Source organism: Schistocerca cancellata, chromosome 8 (assembly GCF_023864275.1).
Source record: "Schistocerca cancellata isolate TAMUIC-IGC-003103 chromosome 8, iqSchCanc2.1, whole genome shotgun sequence".
Classification (NCBI taxonomy): Eukaryota; Metazoa; Arthropoda; class Insecta; order Orthoptera; family Acrididae; genus Schistocerca; species Schistocerca cancellata.
Genome location: NC_064633.1, coordinates 462,690,209 through 462,714,204, shown reverse-complemented (window position 1 = coordinate 462,714,204; position 23,996 = coordinate 462,690,209). Strand labels below are relative to the sequence as shown.

Below are 23,996 nucleotides of genomic sequence, written 5' to 3'. Positions count from 1 at the left end.
CTAATAAACATTTGGATGTACATAGGATACAAATTTTAATATTTATAATGTATATCTAATATATAAGAGGGAAAATTGTTCCAAATACCTCGAAAAGTTCTTAATACACTCCTGGAAATGGAAAAAAGAACACATTGATACCGGTGTGTCAGACCCACCATACTTGCTCCGGACACTGCGAGAGGGCTGTACAAGCAATGATCACACGCACGGCACAGCGGACACACCAGGAACCGCGGTGTTGGCCGTCGAATGGCGCTAGCTGCGCAGCATTTGTGCACCGCCGCCGTCAGTGTCAGCCAGTTTGCCGTGGCATACGGAGCTCCATCGCAGTCTTTAACACTGGTAGCATGCCGCGACAGCGTGGACGTGAACCGTATGTGCAGTTGACGGACTTTGAGCGAGGGCGTATAGTGGGCATGCGGGAGGCCGGGTGGACGTACCGCCGAATTGCTCAACACGTGGGGCGTGAGGTCTCCACAGTACATCGATGTCTTCGCCAGTGGTCGGCGGAAGGTGCACGTGCCCGTCGACCTGGGACCGGACCGCAGCGACGCACGGATGCACGCCAAGACCGTAGGATCCTACGCAGTGCCGTAGGGGACCGCACCGCCACTTCCCAGCAAATTAGGACACTGTTGCTCCTGGGGTATCGGCGAGGACCATTCGCAACCGTCTCCATGATGCTGGGCTACGGTCCCGCACACCGTTAGGCCGTCTTCCGCTCACGCCCCAACATCGTGCAGCCCGCCTCCAGTGGTGTCGCGACAGGCGTGAATGGAGGGACGAATGGAGACGTGTGGTCTTCAGCGATGAGAGTCGCTTCTGCCTTGGTGCCAATGATGGTCGAATGCGTGTTTGGCGCCGTGCAGGTGAGCGCCACAATCAGGACTGCATACGACCGAGGCACACAGGGCCAACACCCGGCATCATGGTGTGGGGAGCGATCTCCTACACTGGCCGTACACCACTGGTAATCGTCGAGGGGACACTGAATAGTGCACGGTACATCCAAACCGTCATCGAACCCATCGTTCTACCATTCCTAGACCGGCAAGGGAACTTGCTGTTCCAACAGGACAATGCACGTCCGCATGTATCCCATGCCACCCAACGTGCTCTAGAAGGTGTAAGTCAACTACCCTGGCCAGCAAGATCTCCGGATCTGTCCCCCATTGAGCATGTTTGGGACTGGATGAAGCGTCGTCTCACGCGGTCTGCACGTCCAGCACGAACGCTGGTCCAACTGAGGCGCCAGGTGGAAATGGCATGGCAAGCCGTTCCACAGGACTACATCCAGCATCTCTACGATCGTCTCCATGGGAGAATAGCAGCCTGCATTGCTGCGAAAGGTGGATATACACTGTACTAGTGCCGACATTGTGCATGCTCTGTTGCCTGTGTCTATGTGCCTGTGGTTCTGTCAGTGTGATCATGTGATGTATCTGACCCCAGGAATGTGTCAATAAAGTTTCCCCTTCCTGGGACAATGAATTCACGGTGTTCTTATTTCAATTTCCAGGAGTGTACATTTACTTAAAATTTTACATGTGCTCTAATGAACATTTGGATGGACAGTAACCTATATAATTTTAATGTATACAACATCTAAATATATATGTAATATATAGAAGGAAAGCATTATAACAAAAATTTAAAAAACCATTTTATTGATTTAATTCAGGTGTTTACAGGACGCTCACAAACGTTTTGACGAATATATGTAGGGTGTTCATTTTATCTGAAGGCATTGAAATATTTCGAAAACGACACATCGGATAACAAAGTTATAATTCCAGTTTGTCTCAGAGGGGAACATCCAACTATACCTCACTTGACCCGCCACAAAACCCGGTACGTGGGTGGTGGGGGAGTAACTTTGAAATCTTCAATGGCAATCCCCATATTTTATTGCAGATTACGATTGTAAGGCAAAATCTACATACCTTTTGTCTGAAACATTTTCTTCATTTCGCAATAGGTGGCACTGTAATCGGAGGAATAGAAATAGATACGCAATCGTAATTCACGACATGCTACTCATTGGCACTTGGAAATGCAATGCATGTGGGATCCCACCTCCATGCTGTGAGGGTAGGACAGGCTAGTGTATCATAACTTCAATTGGAAACCCCATTCCCATTCCTAATATTGTATTCCTCCGACATACCAACAGGGGACTACTCAACGAGCCACCGTGGCCGTATAGCGAATTACGACGTAGAATGCGACCGGAGCTCACGTATCGTGCAGATGTGAAACAGATAGCGGCTTTAAACATTACAGTACTTGCGCAGTGTCTCTTTCCTGCACACATATATACTTACCATTTACAGAGAATGAAGGACAGATGTTGAGGATGCGGATACCTTGTATGCCGAGCGTTTTCCAGAGAAAGTTCGCTCTCGTTCGTTCTTTTACAAGGTTGTGAACGGCTTTATGTCTGATTGCAGCTTACAGACCGATGAAGGAAACGATACCAACGTGTTACATGAGAAGCTAACGAAATAAATGTAATAGCTACAGTGCGCCACAACCCAACGGACATGCGCCCAGCAATTACACCGCTATTCCATCCAGTATGTCCGTAGGTAGTATTGTCACAATACTGCATCGACATAAGTATTATCAATAACATGTGTCACTGCATCATGGCGTCGATTTTTATAACCGGGTTGCGTTTTGTGAATGGGCACGTCAACAAATGCAAACAAACCCGACGTTCTTTGCCGAGGTAATATTTTCCTATGAGTCTACATTCACAAACCATGGTACCAAACGAGGTCGCGCAGTGATTTGCCCACTGGACTCGTATTCAGGAGGACGGCGGTTCAAACCCTCGTCCGGCCCCATCATGATTTCCTTAAATCGCTTCAGGCAAATGCCAGGATGGTTCCTTGAAAGAACATAGCCGACTTCCTTACCCATCCGTCCCTAATCCGATGGGACCGATGACCTCGCTGTTTGGCCCCCTCCTCCAAATCAACCAAGCAACCAACAAAGCATGGTAGCTTTAACCAGCATACCATGCATTATTGGGTGTAAATAATCGTCACTGGCTACGGGAAGTTGACCATCAACGTCTTCGGTTAGCTAACGTATGGTGTGGCATCATTGGGAATAAACTCATTGGCCCGTATTTTATCGGCGGCACATTGGATGGACGCAAATATCGAACGTTTTTGGAACAGGAACTTCCAGTACAACTGTACGATGTTTCCCTGGACGTTCGACAACGCATGCGGTTTCAGCATGTCGGCTGCCCCTTGCATTCCGCAATTGAAGCACGGGAGGTATTAGACAGTGTTTACACTCGTCGGCGGATCGACAGAGGTGGCCCTGTTAATTGGCCCGCTATGCCGTTGGGTTTGACGTCGCCGGATTTCCTTCTGGGAGGATATTCAAAAGACAAAGTGTACTAACAAGTGCCAACAGACTGTGAAGACATGGTCGACTGCATCAGAAAGACCTGTGCTAACATTCCCGCAGATATGCTTCTGAACTGTGTTCGGTCGTTTCAGAAGCGGATCGCTATGTGTACTGAATTGGGCGGTCCTTCGTTTGAGCGCTTGCTCTAATTGGAAAAGTGGAGTTGCGTTCGCCTCGAGCCACGGACACAGTGGCACGTCGGGTGGTCCCCTGTTCGATATGTTGGACTACAACGTTGCGAATGGGGTCTCCAATTAGAAGTTATGAAATACGGGCCTGTACAACCCTCGCAGCGTGGAGGTGGGGTCCCACGTGCCACTGTATATTCAAGGGACACTGAATATCATGAGGAAAAGACAATTATGTACCCATTTCTATTTCTCTTATTACAGAGCGATCTGTAGGGAAACGAAGAAAATGGTTCAGTCAAGACGTATGTAGATTTTGCCGTAGAATCGTAATCTGCAATAAAAAACGGGAGTTCCCATTGAATACTTAGAAGTTGCCCCTCACCACTCACGCACGGGGTGGGGTGAGGGGCCGAGTATGATATCATTGGATATCCACCTCCGAGACAAACAAATCGGAATCATAACTTTTTTTGTTCTGATGTGTAGTTTTCGAGATACTTCAGTTAAAATGAACACCTTGTGACTAGTGATATGTTGATAGCAAAAATAAAAAATACTCTATTAAGTACATATTCAAAGGGACATAGACAACATATTTCTTTAAACAATAATGCACAGGTTTTGTGTCAAAACCGACTGCGAGGAAGAAAACGCTCTGTTGTGCGCTACTGTCAAAATAGTCGGTTTTGTTTCGTTTGTCGCAACCAGTTCTAACTGCGATAATGGGACATATTCTTTCAACAGCATGGATCTGATGAGAGGAGGGTGTACCATCGGATTACCACCGTTTACTCCAGGTGATCTGTGTTCAATCCATCATTTTCATGGCACAAAATTATTCGCCTCCAGGTGCAATACGACATTCGCCGCAGCATTGCTGTCGAAAAGCATCTTCGAGGTCATAGGCAAGGTATTCCTTACACACATTGCAAAATGCGCTGGCGCTCCGTCTTGTTGGAACCAGATATGACCAAGAAGTCCCAAACTTTCCAGTTTCGGTACAAATCAGTCACGCAGCATGGAGAGATACGTTCCCTGATTCTCTGGCATGGTAGCATGAGTTTCGGGATTTTCAAAGGAATATGGACCAATAAAACGCGTGACACACACTGTAGCCCATATCACGGTTTGGGGCAGGTTCATTTCAAATTCTTCCTTACTCCCTTTTGCACTACGGTACATGGCACATTCCTCTGAGAACATAAATTTTCCACGTTTGGGAATTGTCGGACTACTCCTGTATCCGCGCACATGCTTCACGTCGATTCTCCAAGTTCTGGTAACTCAATTCATTCCCAAACTGTTTTAGGCTTAAGTCTGTTCGCATATGCCGCCGTAAAGTCGTTAATTGGAGGTTTGTTTTTCGTGATCGCTTTTGTAGCGACTTTTTCGGCTAACGTTCCATTAATACTGCAACTTCCGCACATGTGTCTGCTGTTCTTCTTGGTCTTCCTTAGCGTAGTCTGTCTTTCGCGGGAAGTTTCAGGCAGGTATCCTAAGGTAATACCGCCGGTTTGGGTGGTGCAGCCATATTAAATCTGTGAAATAATTTCGAATCTCTCTCATTGTTGTACCACTGTGAGGTCGTTCATGATCCCAGGTACTCATAACGTTTCGTTGTTGCAGGGTGTAATTGGATTCATGTCATTCTTCTCACAAATCGATATCACCTTCATCAAAAATGGTTCAAATGGCTCTAAACACTATGGGAATTAACATCTGAGGTCATCAGTCCCCTAGACTTAGAACTACTTAAACCTAACTAACCTAAGGGCATCACACTCATCCATGCCCGAGGCAGGATTCGAACCTGCGACCGTAGCAGCAGCACAGTTCCAGACTAAAGCGCCTAGAGTCGCTCGGCCACAGTGGCCGGCACCTGCATCAGGAAAAGCAATTAGTACACAGTTATATATGGGGAGGGGGGGGGGGGTGGTGATGGCACTTTCTAGGAGCATCCACAGATGTCATGAATCATTGTACTGAAATGGTCTGTAACTATATATATACCGTATGTGTTCTGGCCAGAGGCAGTTCGCTCCGCGCTCTTGTATGTGCAAGTGCTGAATAAGCCTTCGTTAAGTGAAGTTAGTGTTCGTCATTTATCTAATTACACCTTCTTCTACGTGACAAAATACACAGATGATTCACGAAGATACGCAAATATTTTAATATGTTACTCTACAAGTAAAACTAAAGAAAAAAGTTCATATGATCAGAAGTCCGCAAATGTTTAGTTACGGAGTTCCGGCTAATAAAAGATTTGTCCTGAAATTTTGCAACTCCGCTAGTACGAAGCCATCGCAGAACTGTACGTGGTTAAAGTACGGCACGATTTCTATTTTCTTATTATTGATCTGGTGAATCTAATAAAACATATCCCAGGCATGTATCTGCAGTAGCCCTCCAGAACTTCCAGAGAAGCAAAGATTATTATACAAGTAAATTTGTTTACTTTCCATTAAGAATGCAGAAACGTTTATCCCATTGTTGGAAACCGTTAGTGAGTTGTTTCAGTCGTTTCATAACCTTAAAACGAGTTAGTTTTCTGTATTGTTCAGTGAAAGAACATAATAACAACAGTGTATTTAAGTGAAACCACATAATAACTGTTGTAGTTTGTAGATGATTTATGAAATAGAGAAGCGTTTCAAATTTACGACAGAGAAATACGCCGATATGGGGTATATTTATGGCAAATGTGATGGTAATGCTACGGCTGCAGTTAACGAATATCGCGTACGATATCCAACTTGGAGGATTCCGAATGCACGAACCATTGGCGGAGTATTTCGAATGTTACGGGAGACAGGATCTCTACCTAGCGTTCATATTCAGTACGAGCACTCGATACGTGAAGACGATATGGGGATATTATGGATGCTGTTCAACGTAGCCCCTCGTGGTCGTGAGGTAGCGTTCTCGCTTCCCACGCCCGGGCTCCCGGGTTCGATTCCCGGCGGGGACGGGGATTTTCTCTGGGTGTTGTGTGATGAGATGATGTTTGGTTTGTGGGGCGCTCAACTGCGTGGTTATCAGCGCCCGTACAATTTCCCAACCTTTGCTCAGTCCAATTTCGCCACTTTCCTGGATGATGATGAAATGATGAGGACAACACAAACACCCAGTCATCTCGAGGCAGGTGAAAATCCCTGACCCCGCCGGGAATCGAACCCGGGACCCCGTGCTCGGGAAGCGAGAACGCTACCGCGAGACCACGAGCGGCGGACTGGTGGTGTTGTGTGATGTCCTTAGGTTAGTTAGGTTTAAGTAGTTCTAAGTTCTAAGGGACTGATGACCATAGCTGTTAGGTCCCATAATTTTTTACACTACTGGCCATTAAAATTGCTACACCACGAAGATGACGTGCTACAGTCGCGAAATTTAACCGACAGGAAGAAGATGCTGTGATATGCAAATGATTAGCTTTTCAGAGCATTCGCACAAGGCTGGCGCCGGTGGCGACACCTACAACGTGCTGACATGAGGAAAGTTTCCAGCCGATTTCTCATACACAAACAGCAGTTGACCGGTGTTGCCTTGTGAAACGTTGTTGTGATGCCTCGTGTAAGGAGGAGAAATGCGTACCATCACGTTTCCGACTTTGATAAAGGTCGGATTGTAGCCTATCGCGATTGCGGTTTATCGTATCGCGACATTGCTGCTCGCGTTGGTCGAGATCCAATGACTGTTAGCAGAATATGGAATCGGTGGGTTCAGGAGGGTAATACGGAACGCCGTGTTGGATCCCAACGGGCTCGTATCACTAACAGTCGAGATGACAGGCATCTTATCCGCATGGCTGTAACGGATCGTGCAGCCACTTCTCGATCCTTGAGTCAACAGATGCAGACGTTTACAAGATAACAACCATCTGCACGAACAGTTCGACGACGTTTGCAGCAGCATGGACTATCAGCTCGGAGACCATGGCTGCGGTTACCTTTGACGCTGCATCACAAACAGGAGCGCCTGCGATGGTGTACTCAACGACGAACCTGGGTGCACGAATGACAAAACGTCATTTTTTCAGATGAATCCAGGTTCTGTTTACAGCATCATGATAGTCGCATCCGTGTTTGTCGACATTGCGGTGAACGCACATTGGAAGCGTGTATTGGTCATCGCCATACTGGCCTATCACCCGGCGTGATGGTATGGGGTGCCATTGGTTACACGTCTCGGTCACCTCTTGTTCGCATTGACGGCACTTTGAACAGTGAACGTTACATTTCAGATGGGTTACGACCCGTGGCTCTACCCTTCATTCGATCCCGGCGAAACCCTACATTTCAGCAAGATAATGCACGACCGCATGTTGCAGGTCCTGTACGGGCCTTTCTGGATACAGAAAATGTTCGACTGTCGCCCTGACCAGCACATTCTCCAGATCTCTCACCAATTTAAAACATGTGGGCAATGGTGGCCGAGCAACTGGCTCGTCACAATACGCCAGTCACTACTCTTGATGGTCTGTGGTATCGTGTTGAAGCTGCATGGGCAGCTGTACCTGTACACGCCATCCAAGCTCTGTTTGACTCAATGCCCAGGCTTATCAAAGCCGTTATTACGGCCAGAGGTGGTTGTTCTGGGTACTGATTTCTCAGGATCTATGCACCCAAATTGTGAAAATGTAATCACATGTCAGTTGTAGTATAATACATTTGTCCAATGAATACCCGTTTATCATCTGCATTTCTTCTTCGTGTATCAATTTCAATGGCCAGTAGTGTATATAGCCTAATCTTTCATTGTGCTGTATTTTATTTTTATGGATTTATTTTTAGGAAAGGAACGAGCAACTTGTTCAGATATGTACTTTTCCTAATTAAATCGATACAATGAATTTCTTTTTAGGTTTTTGTGCCTCAGTCGGTAAGAACGGAACCCTTTTAGGGTCGCATTGTTGTCACTCTATTTGTCTGTACGACAGCCAAAAAAACCTTTTTTCTCAGGAACAGGTAGACGAAATAAGTTGAAATTTATGTCACATACTATGGTGTAGCGGCTCGTGGTGGTGTAAAAATATTTAATCTTCTAAGTCAGTGCAATCCAAAGAAACGGCCATTCATGTAACATATTTTTATCCTCGCAAACTCACTCATCGAAACCTATAGCGTATTTACCGTTGACCTAGAATCAAGAAATTTGGCAAGAAACGAGATTTGGCAGTGCAAGTAAAGATAAAACTAGGATTTCTTTTAAATTTTAAATTTGTATCACACGAAAAAACTCTTCTTTTGTCATTTGTACCAGATTTAAAGCTTAACACGATGGTAGTTTGAAAAGTTCTCTGAACGGAATAGAAAAAGTGTACTTACGTCACTGAAACTTTTTTTATTTTTCACTGTAGTCTCCTTGTAGATTAATGTAAGTCATGTACGTCATCCAACGATGTTCCAGTGCCTTGATCCCATCTCGAAAATGGGTTTCCTCCAGATCTGCAAAATAGTTGTCAACTCCGGCTGTCAATTCTTCGTTTGACATGAATCTTCGTCCACCAAGAAAAATTTTCAGTTTTTGGAAGAGATGGAATTCTGATGGAGCCATGTCAGGTGTGGCAACAATTCATACATTGGTTTGTGTAATTTTGCCATGGCGACGGCACGTGTGTGCGGGGGCGCATAGTTTTGATGGAAGATGACTTTCTTCCTTGCTAAACCTGGCCTTTTTTCGCGTATTTTTTGTTACAATTTGTCCAGGAGGTTAGCTTAATATTCTCCAGTAGTTGCTTGCCCAGTGGGAGGATAGTCTACAAAAAGAACCCCTTTCTCATCCCAGAACACTGATGCCATGACCTTTCCCGCCGAAGGAATTGTCTTTGCTTTCTTTGATGGTGGAGAATCAGCTTGTTTCCACTGCTTTGACTGTTGTTTTGTCTCTGGGCTATAGTAGTGCAACAAAGCTTCATATGTGGTCGCAAACCGGCGCAAAAAATCTTGTTAGTTTCTTCTAAAACTGGCCAAACATTGTTTCGATATGTCCATTCTCATGCGTTTTTGATCCAGCCTCAAGAGTCGCGGCACCCATCTTGCAGATAATTTTTTCATTTCTAATTCTTCAGTTAAAATGTGATATACCCTTTCAGATGACATCTGGTAAGCGTGGGCAATTTCACGCACTTTCAATCGGCGATTCTCTATGACCATTTTGTGCACTTTTGTAATGATTTCTGGAGTAGTGACACATGTTGGCCGACCACTGCGCGGATTATTATCTAAGCTCTCCCGACCAAATTTAAGTTCAGTTGTCCACTTGGCACCAGTTGAATAAGAAGGAGCAGAGTCCCCCAGCGTATTCTGGAGATCAGCATGAATGTCCTTTGCTTTCATACCTGTCTTTACGAAGTTCTTAATCACTGTTCGAATCTCGATTTTTTCCATCTTCGCAAATCACTACGCGGGAACGACAACAGAACCACGTCACCGCCACAGCTGTCTTCCAAGAGCACTGATGTGGCATGTGTTTCCGGGCAACAGTCCAATGAATAATCACATGAACAACTCGTTCCGTTAGCGCTGATCTCTCGCGATGATTCAAAGAACTTTTCAAATCACCCTCGTTTTTTTTCGGGACCGGTATCTAGCCAGTATCAACGTCGATTGTTGTTGTTGTGCTCTTCAGTCTGGAGACTGGTTTGATGCAGCTCTCCATGCTACTCTATCCTGTGCAAGCTCCTTCATCTCCCAGTACCTACTGCAGCCTACATCCTTCTGAATCTGATGTATTCATCTCGTGGTCTCCCTCTACGATTTTTACCCTCCACGCTGCCCTCCGATGCTGAATTTGTGATCCCTTGATGCCTCAGAACATGTCCTACCAACCGGTCCCTTCTTCTTGTCAAGTTGTGCCACAAACTCCTCTTCTCCCCAATTCTATTCAATACCTCCTCGTTAGTTATGTGATCTACCCATCTAATCTTCAGCTTTCTTCTATAGCACCACATTTCGAAAGCTTCTATTCTCTTCTTGTCAAAGTATTTATCGTCCATGTTTCACTTCCATACATGCCTACACTCCATACAAATATTTTCAGAAACGACTTCCTGACACTTAAATCCAGCCGGCCGTGGTGGCCGAGCGCTTCTAGGCGCTTCAGTCTGGAACCGCGCGACCGCTACAGTCGCACATTCGAATCCTGCCTCGGGCATGGATGTCTGTGATGTCCTTAGGTTAGTTAGGTTTAAGTAGTTCTAAGTTCTAGGGGACTGATAATCTCAGATGATAAGTCCCATAGAGCTCAGAGCCCTTTGAACCCTTTTGAACTTAAATCTATACTCGATGTTAACAAATTTCTCTTCTTCAGAAATGCATTCCTTGCCATTGCCAGTCTACATTTTATATCCTCTCTACTTCGACCATCATAAGTTATTTTGCTCCCCAAATAGCAAAAGTCCCTTACTACTTTAAGTGTCTCATTTCCCAATCTAATTCCCTCAGCATCACCCCATTTAATTCGACTACATTCCAGTATCCTCCTTTTGCTTTTGTTGATGTTAATCTTATATCCTCCTTTCTGTCCATTCCGTTCAACTGCTCTTCCAGGTCCTTTGCTGTCTCTGACAGAATTACAATGTTATCGGCGAACCACAAAGTTTTTATTTCTTCTCCATGGATTTTAATACCCACTCCGAATTTTTCTTTTGTTTCCTTTACAGCTTGCTCAATGTACAACATCGATAGCAGGCAAAAATCTTCGACATCCTCAACTCTCGGGGTGGATGAACAGTCTGTGTACATAAAATTTGTACGAAACCCTCCGAGCGCGAGTCCTACTTGCAAATTGATAATTTTTTCTTTTTTTGTGTTCGTCGTGTACGCTGTTCGTCCACTATTTAGTTAACTTTTTTGACAAGCTAAACGATATCCTAGATAGTATGCCTAGTTTGTGCTAAAAATGTAGTTCCGACAGCCGCAGAGAGCTCCCGGCGACTGAGGCCTGCAGCCGCTTCCGCAGGTCGGCATACGCGCGAGCCGGCCGACTTCGAGTTGGTGGTTCCGCGGCTGGTGCACGCGGACGGCAGCTTCCGCTCGTTCCGCCTGGCGCAGTTCTACGAGCGGCCGGTGGGCGGCAGCACCGGCGCCGTCGCTGCCCGCCACCACAGGAGCCCTGACCCTGGCCCGGAGGAGGTTCGCCACGCTTTTTCTCCTCGCTCATCTCTGCACTAATATAATTAGCGAGGCGGTCGTAAATGAAATCGCTCTGTTACCCTTTACGACCTGCCGCCAAAGAGCCGATAACCTCAATCGCAGTAATCTTTATTTCTTCAACCTAATAGTTTTCTGAACTAACAGATAACAGTATGGAGGAAAGCGGCGCAAGATTTTTATTTTTTATTTTTTAAAATCTTCCCTCTTAATAACGTTTAATTCATTAAACAGAGTCCGAAGAGCGCTATGACCATTGACATCCACGTGGTGAGTAAGACTTAACGTCTCATCTGACTGCCGGTAAAAAAGATTAGTGTGTTAAACATGAAGTGGTCGAAGAAAGTGCTAATCCTCAATTTAGAAGGGACTTGTCTGATAACGGTATCTGTCGTGTTTTCCAGCGCACCACATGCAGGTAACAAATGGTACCATTTGTATTGCTAGAAACCGCTATCTACGGTACTACACTACTGGCCATTAAAATTACTACACCACGAAGATGACGTGTTACAGACGCGAAAATTAACCGACAGGAAGAAGATGCTGTGATATGCAAATGATTAGCTTTTCAGAGCATTCACACAAGGTTGGCGCCGGTGGCGACACCTACAACATGCTGACATGAGGAAAGTTTCCAACCGATTTCTCATACACAAACAGCAGTTGACCGGCTTTGCCTGGTGAACCGTTGTTGTGATGCCTCGTGTAAGCAGGAAAAATGCATACCATCACGTGTCCGACTTTGATAAAGGTCGGATTGTAGCCTATCGCGATTGCGGTTTATCGTATCGCGACATTGCTGCTCGCGTTGGTCGAGATCCAATGACTGTTAGCAGAATATGGAATCGGTGGGTTCAGGAGGGTAATACGGAGCGCCATGCTGGATCCCAACGGATCACTAGCAGACGAGATGACAGGCATCTTATCCGCATGGCTGTAACGGATCGTGCACCCATGTCTCGATCCCTGAATCAACAGATGGGGACGTTTGCAAGACAACAACCATCTGCACGAACAGTTCGACGACGTTTGCAGCAGCATGGACTATCAACTCGGAGACCATGGCTGCGGTTACCCTTGACGCTGCATCACAGACAGGAGCGCCTGCGATGGTGTACTCAGCGACGAACCTGGGTGCACGAATGGCAAAACGTCATTTTTTCGGATGAATCCAGGTTCTGTTTACAGCATCATGATGGTCGCTTCCGTGTTTGGCGACATCGCGGTCAACTCACATTAGAAGCGTGTATTCGTCATCGCTATACTGGCGTATCACCCAGCGTGATGGTATGGGGTGCCATTGGTTACATGTCTCGGTCACCTCTTGTTCGCATTGACGGCACTTTGAACAGTGGACGTTACATTTCAGATGTGTTACGACCCGTGGTTCTACCCTTCATTCGATCCCTGCGGTACCCTACATTTCAGCAGGATAATGCACGACAGCATGTTGCAGGTCCTGTACGGGCCTTTCTGGATACAGAAAATGTTCGACTGTTGCCCTGGCCAGCACACTCTCCAGATCTCTCACCAATTTAAAGCATGTGGGCAATGGTGGCCGAGCAACTGGCTCGTCACAATACGCCAGTCACTACTCTTGATGGTCTGTGGTATCGTGTTGAAGCTGCATGGGCAGCTGTACCTGTACACGCCATCCAAGCCCTGTTTGACTCAATGCCCAGGCTTATCAAGCCCTTTATTACGGCCAGAGGTGGTTGTTCTGGGTACTGATTTCTCAGGATCTATGCAACCAAATTGCATGAAAATGTAATCACATGTCAGTTCTAGTAAAATATATTTGTCCAATGAATTATTCTTGGCGTAGCAATTTTAATGGCCAGTAGTGTATATAGGGCGTCCCACGAATAATGGTCGCTGTTAAGAAACATGACAGAAAAGATGATTCGAAGCAAAAAAATGTAATAAAAGTAAGGTCTAAAACGCATATCTTAAGAGCTATGAGTACCTGTTCAGCAGAAGAAATGTGTTTCACAATAGCGAAGATAAACAAGTGTTCATAACTCTTCAGGTATTCACTTTTGAATCCTTGTTCACTAGACTATTTTTTTCTTGTTTCCGCCCATACTACCTCATCCCAAAATATGGAAAGCGATTTTGCATTAGAGGAGATTTGTTTCACAATATCGAAGATGAAGAAGGGCTCATAGCAATTAAGATAACACTGTACAATTTATAGCCCATGTTTACTAGGCCTTTTTTTGCTTCAGACGGTCGTTCTTGTCGTATCCCTGTATACTGTCCATTCCTCCTGGGACACCCCGTATAAATTCTTTTGTCTGACCGTATTTATGTTCTTACCTTTGAATCTGACAACCATGAAACGTACAGTAATTCAACATAGCACTCTTGTCGGTTAGCACTTTTTTCGCCGACCCCTTCGTACATGGATGGCACTGAATAGATTTACATATTCTAAACAACTTCTTCGATCAGTTATTTATCAATATTTACAGTGAATTCTAACAGCTGAAGGCGCCTCATCAAACTGAATTGATATCCTTGGTCGTTTCTGTTATGGGCTTCAGGCCGTGATCTAGGGCATGTTTCTGTAACTAACGTTCCTTTTCTAGTTCAGGTGACATCCCTAGAGACTGTAAAGACGAAGTTAGTTAATTTTTAAAATCAAACAGTCTCAGCTATCCGAACTATTCATTCGTAACCTCGCAACAGTCGGGTTGCGATGTCATCCAACAGCTGCCGAAGATGACGAACCCTGGCCGATGTGTATAATGGAGCATGTATTTCAAAAGAATTGGCGTTGTTTGCTTTGATTAGCACCAGGACCACAGTTTGTCTACTTTCAGCCCTTCTTTCTGTTAGTGCTTTTATTGAGTTTTGAATTTCTATGGCCTCTGTACATTTTAGCACAGTAATGATGGCATGCTGAAAAAACTATGGCATCGAAGAACCGAATTTGGTGGTTCCAGGGTCCCAAGGTATGATCTACTGCTGATTTATCTTTTGATATGCAGACGGCAATAGTTCTTTTCATTAAGACCTTTTTTTTACCAACGTCAAGTGTTCACGCTAATAGGACTCACAGAAATACAAAAAATGCAAAAATAAATTTAACAGTAAACAACTCATTTCAGCCACTTTACACTGCTGTTATTGCGTAACCCAATACCAAAAATTGGTCATCCACAAGCGGCATCAAACTAATACTGTTTGGCGCTTGAAACTGCGTCTTTAAATAGTTTGTTGTTGTTGGTTTTTTTTAACACGGACCCACCAAATTTTTCCTGACAAAGACAACTCAAACGTAACCTATTCATTTACCATCCATAATATACAAGCCCAACGCAATCTGACTGCTATACATTGACAACACGACTTGCAATAATTAACAACAAAAGAATGGTCCTGTTTTTCAAGAAATTCTAACAATAACACTAATCCAAAAAATATGAAATTGAAGAAATGTGAAACGACCTCCAACTCTTGTTAATTGCCTAAACTTATTTCAATCACGAATCCCAACAGCTGAAACCCCATTCTTTTTCATAAGTCTCTTACTCCACAGAAAGTCTTCATAACACGACTACAGCCAGCTAAATAAAAAGAGTCCAACTACTATAGACACTAACTACTAGGAGGCATATGGTTAGCGAAAGAAAGATTTTGTTGAAGAGCAAACAACGTATTTAGAAAATTTTACCTTATTCACGTGACATCCAGTTCCAAAAATTGTATAGTTGTCAATAATTCCGCTGCCCAAGCATTATCAACCAAACATCCATCATCATACATTTCGCTGCTTATTTTCTTAGAAACCATCACTCCATCCCACTTTACATTGCATGTCGTACCAACACAGAGTCTCCAATAAGAATATCATGTCCATACATTTCCCTATCCACTCGCTAACTGCTAGTCCGTCCAACCACAAAATTTCTTGCCGAGGGCGCAGAGCGCTGTCGGCGATATTAACACAGTCTATAGCGCTGTCAACATACGAACAAGCTACTTACACAGTCTGTAGCCTCGATAAATACCTCAGTTCGGCGAAGAATAGAGTACACTTTTTTTTTCTGGTATACCCCAACCAGGTGAAGCCAGTCATTATGATTAGATCCCATAGAGCAGAACCGGCTACAGCGTGCCAAATTTCACGGTGGCATGGTGTGTGGACCGCGAGCCAGCCAAGGCTCGGCCTGTTTCGGTTCTTTTAGGTTTCTTCATGGAAGTACCCGATAAAGCGCGATATTTCATTTAGTGTTGTGGTGTCGCATACTTCGCTCAGCACAACTGTCTTCAAGCCGACAGAATCGTGGTGTTAACGCAGTTTTATTTGTGCTATGAAGGACATTCACAGGTCCAGCGACTGTTTGCACAAAAAGAGACCGTCTTGCGGTCTGTCGTCACAAGCCTCCAAAAATGAATGGGAATGACAGAAGAGAGGAATGAGAATTCTCAGTGTATATTATGCAGTCGTATAAGCAACGGATACTACAAACGATATTACAATACCATGCAGAAAGAATTTAAAAATTTAGTTGACAACGATAGAGCAAAAACTTACAACACTCAGGAGCGAGATTCGTTGTTCTGTACATCAAGAAGCACTCTGTGCAAAATTTACAGATATCGAACACGTCAAGAAATTGATGAAATGAATAGTAATTTCGGAAGTCGGATACATTATTCCATTGTCAGTTGCAATAGTTTGTGATGTAACTGAACGAGGAGTACGGAGACTTTTATAGCAAAGTATGATGGTTAAGTCAAGGAACATTCCTGGAACAAATTTTCGATTTAGAACTCGGTATTGTTGAATTTATGAAGCAAAAGGAGTGGAGGAACGAAAATTAGAACATCTGGGATAGATTGCAAATCTCAAATTTTAAATGAAGTGCCCACAGCAAGACATTGCAACGTGAGAAACATTTTCTTTTTGAATTGATGAGAATGCATTTAGAAAGAAAACTGCGTTGTTAAAGTGACACATTCTGACAAACACATTACAGTTCTCTACGCTCACTGGCATTAAAGAAAATGCAAGGTTTTAAGAATTCATTGAGGCCTTGAATGAATTACAAGGATAGTTTCCTAAATGTTTTCGTGACACTACCAATCTTACACCTGTTTTCGATCTGTTTTACAGTCCGTTTGCAGTTTCAGCTGCATGTGACCCTGTGCAAGTGCAGATGTAATTGATCGACCTGCAAGATGATTCCATTTTAATTTTTACGTTGAAACTGACCAGGTTGTCTATGTTGCTTTCTTGACGTCGAGTCGCCATGTCTCTACCGTGAGGTTGCTAAAGTAGTATAATATTTCGATCGACACATTTGGGTAAAAGACCTTTTTACGACCATTAAACTAAGAAACCCACGATTACATAGTAAACTGAGTGTGAAGAATCTGCGAAATTGTCCGTATCTGTCAGTATGCCGACAATCTAAAGCAGACAAAAATTATATTATGTCTTCAGTAGGCTAAAAATATTTAAATAGTACTGAAAATTTGTTTCAATTGTGATCCATGTTGTTACGAAATCTGAAATATAAAACCAAGTCATATGCAGTGCACCTGCACTGCCATCAAAATGCGGTACGTTCGCATTCTCCGTCTTGCCCCTTCTTGCTCTCAGGCAGTCAGTCCTGATGGCGGGGCAAGTGTGCAGTGAGGCTGAGCGCTATGGCACTCGTACCAGGACACGGCTCACGATCTGAACTGTTGGCCGTCCCTGCTGTAGAGTTTTTGTGACGATTTTGATTGTTGCGCTTCACTTGCTGTTCCAGATTTTCTGCGAATCAGAATCAATTGATGTAACAGGCCAGTCGATGTGTGATAGGATGCGTGAGGAACGTATGTGTGCAGCCTTGTGAACATAGTTGTTGTCATGTTCTATGATGAGAGTGTCCACAGAAAACTAATCATGAATTTGGGGAAGAAAGGGGATACCTAGTTGGCGACAATGATGAAGTAAACACCTTATTTCGTTTTCACAGTAACCTGACTCAGTGGACCCAAATCGTGATACGAAAAACATCCGAAAAAAGTTATGGAATCGCCTCTACCCTGAACTACGAGCCCCTACACGGTGTGGTTTAAACGCCACTTTGGGCCATACACTGCACACAGATCATGAATTTGGGTAAGAAATGGTAATGCCTGGCTGGCGAGCATAATGAAATAGACATTTCATGTCCACAACAACCTGACTCAGTAGGCCCAAGTCGTGGCATGAAAAACATCAGAAATGTGTTATGAAATCATATCTTCCTGAACTACGTCCTCTACACACAGTGGTTTAACGTCTCTTTGCGCCCTAGGAGAACTCGACAGACTCTTTGGACCTCACTACACGCCGCCATTTATCTGCAGTCAAATTACTACGTTGTTTGGCTCCATATTCCACTGTGAATGATGTTATTCTGCGAGGTATCCGATCCTTAACGTCTATTGCTTCCAGTTCAGTTGGCACTGTTCGCCCAGGACCAGCCTAAGATGGCCCTGCATTCGCTGACAACGGCATTTCCTGTCGGGTTTTAACCGATCGTTACTGATAAGGTGTCACACTCGTCCCAGATCCCTGTCAGGATATTTTTACGACCATTGTTCTTACTTCATACTACGTGGGGCGTTTTTTTCTGGAAGCATGCTGGTTTTCTTCTGGAGTCCAATGTTCCATATTCTCCACTCCTTTTGACTATAAAACCTTAATTTTCAATATAATATCTGTTCAGTACGATGATCTTACGCCACCTTACTGGGAGGGCCAATATGAACGCATAACACAAGTGTACTGGTCGACATCGGAGCCAGCGTCTTGCTTCATCAATTGGCTTCACGTCCTCCACGTACTACCCCCCACGGAGTGCATCCTTCATTGGACCAAACAGGAGGAAGTCAGAAGGTTCGAGATCCAGGAGATTTGATTAGATTGGATTAGATTCAGTTTTCATGCCATAGACCCGAAAATGAGATGATCCTTGTGGGTGTGGAACAAATCAGAAAATGTAGCAAAAAAACAAAAAACATTTGAATATAATACTCACTACCCCGATCATTTGTCAGGAGATTAGCAAAATAGGTGAATACATTACAATAAAATGGAACTGCTAATATTTACAGAACTAATACTCTGTCAGAATGAGACATGGTTATGCACTTTCAATAAATTTATCTGCACAAAATATCTAATCTTCACTGTCGTGACGAAGTGCTGTCAGAACTGAAATCTGACAGACATTTTTACTTAATCTGGTCTAACAATCCCTGTAAAGATATTCAAATTTAGGGCACAATGAGTTACCCATCAAAAAGTCTTCCGAACTCTGTTTAAAGTGTCCGTTATCAGAATCCAAGTTTGTAAGGGTTGCTGGCAATTAATTGAAAATGTGTATTCCTGAATATTAGACCCCTTTTTGGGCCAAGGTAAGTGATTTTAGGTCTTTATGTAAACTGTTCTTATTCCTAGTATTAATACTATGTATTGAGCTATTGGCTGGGAACAGAGTATACTATCTGCAGCAAATTTCACTAACTACAAGCAGTGTCCATTATAATTATCCGGGCTGTTATGCCGTGGTCGGTTGATGAATGCTGTGGTGATTCCCAACGTTTCGTCTCCGACTGCGGGAGACATCTTCAAGGGGGTCCGTAGCTTGATGGAAGGTCCAACACACACACTGGCTCGCTACTGACTGCCGCTAAATTCCGTGTCCGCGCACCCCCGCGCCGCGGCGTGACGTCACGTGTTTTGAAAACGTCAGTGCAATTGGCCGCTGTCCGTCGCCGTCGATCGCCGTTGCCATCACCCAGTAGTGGACGAGTGGTACACATCTTCTTTAACACCGGCATCCATATACCGTTTAATTTGACGCCCTCCTCCTTTCGGTTGAAATTATTTGGGTGTTTAGCAATTTCGATCGCCTCCCTGTAGAGCCTTTCGTAATATCCGCTCGTGGCCGCTAGTACTTGCGTCTCCTCGAAACGAATATTGTGGTTCCCTGGCTGGAAAGCATGCTCTGCAACAGCTGATCGTTCCGTTTCTCCTCTTCTACAATTTCCCTTGTGCTCTTCCAAACGTTTAGAAACAGTTCTTTTAGTGGTACCCACATAAACATCACCACAGCTGCATGGGATCCTATACACTCCAGATTTTTCCAATGGTTTGCGAGCGTCCTTGGCAGGCCTAAGGTATTCCTGTATCTTCCTGGTGGGCTTGTAAATTACGGTAATATTCCGCTTCGTCAAGATCCTCCCTATTCTTTCCGTTACATTTTTAACAAACGGCAGGAAAACCTTAGATTTTGCAGTAGCCTGTACGTCAGTATGATTTCTGCGTGGCTGCCTCAACGCACGTTTTATTTCGGCGGACGAATATCCGTTCTTCGTTAGTGCATTGTGGAGATGTTCCATCTCAGCGTCGAGCAACTCAGGTTCACAAATATTTCTAGCTCTGTCCGCTAACGTCTTGATAACACCCCGCTTCTGTTGTGGGTGGTGGTTCGAATCCCGGTGCAAATAACGGTCTGTGTGCGTGGGTTTGCGGTACACTGAGTGACCCAAACTACCATTTTCGTTTCTAAACACAAGCACATCGAGGAAATGTAGTTTGCCGTCTGCCTCCTCCTCCATTGTAAACTGAATTCTTGAGTTTATACTGTTCAGATGTTCGTGGAACCGGCTTAGTTCCTCCCTACCATGTCTCCACAACACAAACGTGTCATCCACGTATCGGAACCATGCATTTGGTTTCTTGCTGGCAGTACCTAAGGCCTGTTCTTCGAATTTCTCCATAAAGAAGTTTGCAATTACGGGACTTAGGGGGCTTCCCATAGCCACGCCATCCGTTTGCTCATAAAACTGTTCATTCCACTTGAAGTATGTGGTCGTCAAACAACACTTAAACAGCTCTAAAATATCGGCAGGAAAAATTCGATCCAGCTGTTCCAATACATCATTAAGTGGAACCATGGTAAACAGCGATACCACATCGAAGCTGACCAATATGTCATCCGGCTGGACCACTATGCCATTCAATCTGCTAATGAAATGTGTCGAATTCTTTATATAAGAGTCCGAACGGCCCACATGTGGTTTTAACAGCGTAGTCAAAAACTTGGCTAACGAGTAGGTGGGCGAACCAATGGCACTTAGTATCGGTCTTAACGGAACATTTTCTTTATGAATTTTGGGCAATCCATAAAGCCTCGGTGGTAGCGCAACCGAATTGCAGAGACCTTTCTGTACACTCTCTTCAATGGAGGACTTTTTTATTAACCGCGACACAGTTCTGAGAACGTTGTTAGTGGGGTCCTTATTCAGCTTCCTATATGCTTGCGGATCCAGTAGATCCGTAATTTTTCTCTGATAGTCGGCCACATCCATAACGACCGTTGCGCTTCCTTTGTCAGCTGGGAGAACCAAAATACTATCGTCGTCATTCAGGAGTTTTAAAGCTCTTCTCTCACCCACAGTTATATTACTTTTCGGCGGTTTTGCATTGGCTAATATTCTCACTGTTTCTATACGGATTTCTTCAGCTGTTACAGAATCTACACTGCGAATTCCTGCTTCTACATTGGCTATAATTTCTTCCGTGGGCACAAAACGCGGACTAACAGCAAAATTTCCTCCCTTGGCAAGCACAGATGTCTCATCGTCAGATAACGAACGTTTAGACAAATTGATAACGGTCCGGGAAACGTCTAAATGCCGAACAGTCTGATTAGGTAGCAAATTATCAAACTTCTTCTTCTGTCTACTAGACGTCGTCAACATACGCTTCCCCATGGTATCATGCAGTAGTCTATCAATTTTATCCCAGTCACCGCTGCACAGTTTATTACTGATCGTAATATGGAGAGACATTAACTTACAGTTTGTGCTTGCCAAGTCCCGTCGGGTCTGCTGAATGCGCTCTCGTAGTAAGGCCTCCTCAGTCCGTTTGAAAATGCGTTGTGCCTTGCCCGAATAGAACAGTCGCTTTATCTTCAGAAACTTCGGTATAACGCCGACGGCTCTGCAACGAGACAGGAATGTGAGGGAACACAAAAGCTGCACTCTCTTCTTCTGGAGTCCTTCCAGGCGTCGCACTTCTCTTGACAACTCCTCCCCGTAGAGGCGTCTGATACTAAAATGTAAACTTTCACGGCCGGAAATATCATGTCCATTATAATTATCCGGGCTGTTATGCCGTGGTCGGTTGATGAATGCTGTGGTGATTCCCAACGTTAGCGGACAGAGCTAGAAATATTTGTGAACCTGAGTTGCTCGACGCTGAGATGGAACATCTCCACAATGCACTAACGAAGAACGGATATTCGTCCGCCGAAATAAAACGTGCGTTGAGGCAGCCACGCAGAAATCATACTGACGTACAGGCTACTGCAAAATCTAAGGTTTTCCTGCCGTTTGTTAAAAATGTAACGGAAAGAATAGGGAGGATCTTGACGAAGCGGAATATTACCGTAATTTACAAGCCCACCAGGAAGATACAGGAATACCTTAGGCCTGCCAAGGACGCTCGCAAACCATTGGAAAAATCTGGAGTGTATAGGATCCCATGCAGCTGTGGTGATGTTTATGTGGGTACCACTAAAAGAACTGTTTCTAAACGTTTGGAAGAGCACAAGGGAAATTGTAGAAGAGGAGAAACGGAACGATCAGCTGTTGCAGAGCATGCTTTCCAGCCAGGGAACCACAATATTCGTTTCGAGGAGACGCAAGTACTAGCGGCCACGAGCGGATATTACGAAAGGCTCTACAGGGAGGCGATCGAAATTGCTAAACACCCAAATAATTTCAACCGAAAGGAGGAGGGCGTCAAATTAAACGGTATATGGATGCCGGTGTTAAAGAAGATGTGTACCACTCGTCCACTACTGGGTGATGGCAACGGCGATCGACGGCGACGGACAGCGGCCAATTGCACTGACGTTTTCAAAACACGTGACGTCACGCCGCGGCGCGGGGGTGCGCGGACACGGAATTTAGCGGCAGTCAGTAGCGAGCCAGTGTGTGTGTTGGACCTTCCATCAAGCTACGGACCCCCTTGAAGATGTCTCCCGCAGTCGGAGACGAAACGTTGGGAATCACCACAGCATTCATCAACCGACCACGGCATAACAGCCCGGATAATTATAATGGACATGATATTTCCGGCCGTGAAAGTTTACATTTTAGTACAAGCAGTGGTTAGAATACAAAATTCCTTGAATACAAAGTTCCTTTTACATGAAGTTCTTGAATTTACACCACAAATGTGTCTTATTACAAGCTTTTGCACAGTAAAAACTTTTGCCCAGTTTGAGGAGTTACCCCAGAATATGATCCCGTATGACATAATAGAATGAAAGTAAGCAAGTATGCAATTTTTTCTGTATTTGTATCTCCTAAATCTGGCATTATTCTCACTGCAAATATAGACTTGTTTAGGCGCTTCAGTAATTCTGTGGTATGCCCTTCGCAACTGAATTTATTATAGAGTTGTAAGCCCAGAAATTTTACACTATGAATCTTTTTTATGTAAATGTCTTTGAATGTTATACACATGCTGAAAGTAAAGCTCTTACAGGTTCTGAAATGCATATAGTGCGTCTTTTTGAAGTTTAGTGAGAGTGAATTAACTATAAACCATTTACTAATGTCAGTGAAAATTTGATTAGCAGCCATTTCTAAATCTGTACTTAACTTACTTGCTACTTATTGCAATGTTTGTATTATCTGTAAACAAAACAAACTTAGTGTCTGGCAATGTAACTGATGTGAGGTCATTAATGAACACAAGAAAAAACAACAGACCAAAGATGGAACCTTGAGGAACACCATATGTAATTAATTCCCAGTCCGATGAGGACTGACTGCTTACTGCACAGCTGTTTCGCAATGACATCCTTTGTTTTCTGTTAGTTAGATAAGACTCAAACCATTTTGCAACACTGCCGGTGACACCATAATATTCTGATTTACTTAAGAGAGTGCTGTGATTCACACAGTCAAAGGCATTTGACAGGTCACAGAAAGTATCAGCAGGCTCTAAGTTGTTACCTAATGAATTAAGTATATTCTCACTGTATGTTTAAATATCTTTCTCTATATTTTAACCCTTAAGAAAATCAAACTGTGACTTGGACAATTTATTATTTACAGTCAGATGCTTAAGGAGATGCTTGAACAAAACTTTTTCAAGTTTTGTGGAAAAGCCAGCAAAAGCGAAATTGGTTCATAGTTTGTTGGTAACGCTTTATCCATCTTCTTGTAAAGAGCCTTAACTTCAGCATTTTTAGCCAGTCTAAAAATTTTCCGCTGA

General features: G+C 44.2%; 1 protein-coding gene across 1 annotated transcript in view; it reads left to right on the top strand.

Moving 5' to 3' along the window:
- Positions 1–9,240: 9,240 nt before the first annotated feature.
- LOC126095631 (A disintegrin and metalloproteinase with thrombospondin motifs 7-like) overlaps positions 9,241–23,996 on the top strand; it is a gene marked incomplete at its 5' end in the record, with an annotated part of 619,647 nt that continues 604,891 nt past the window's right edge. Inside the window, 3 exons of the mRNA XM_049910395.1 lie at positions 9,241–9,256; positions 10,263–10,282; positions 11,432–11,689. Of these exons, the coding sequence (XP_049766352.1) occupies positions 9,241–9,256; positions 10,263–10,282; positions 11,432–11,689 (294 nt within the window). The remainder of the gene's footprint in view (positions 9,257–10,262; positions 10,283–11,431; positions 11,690–23,996) is intronic.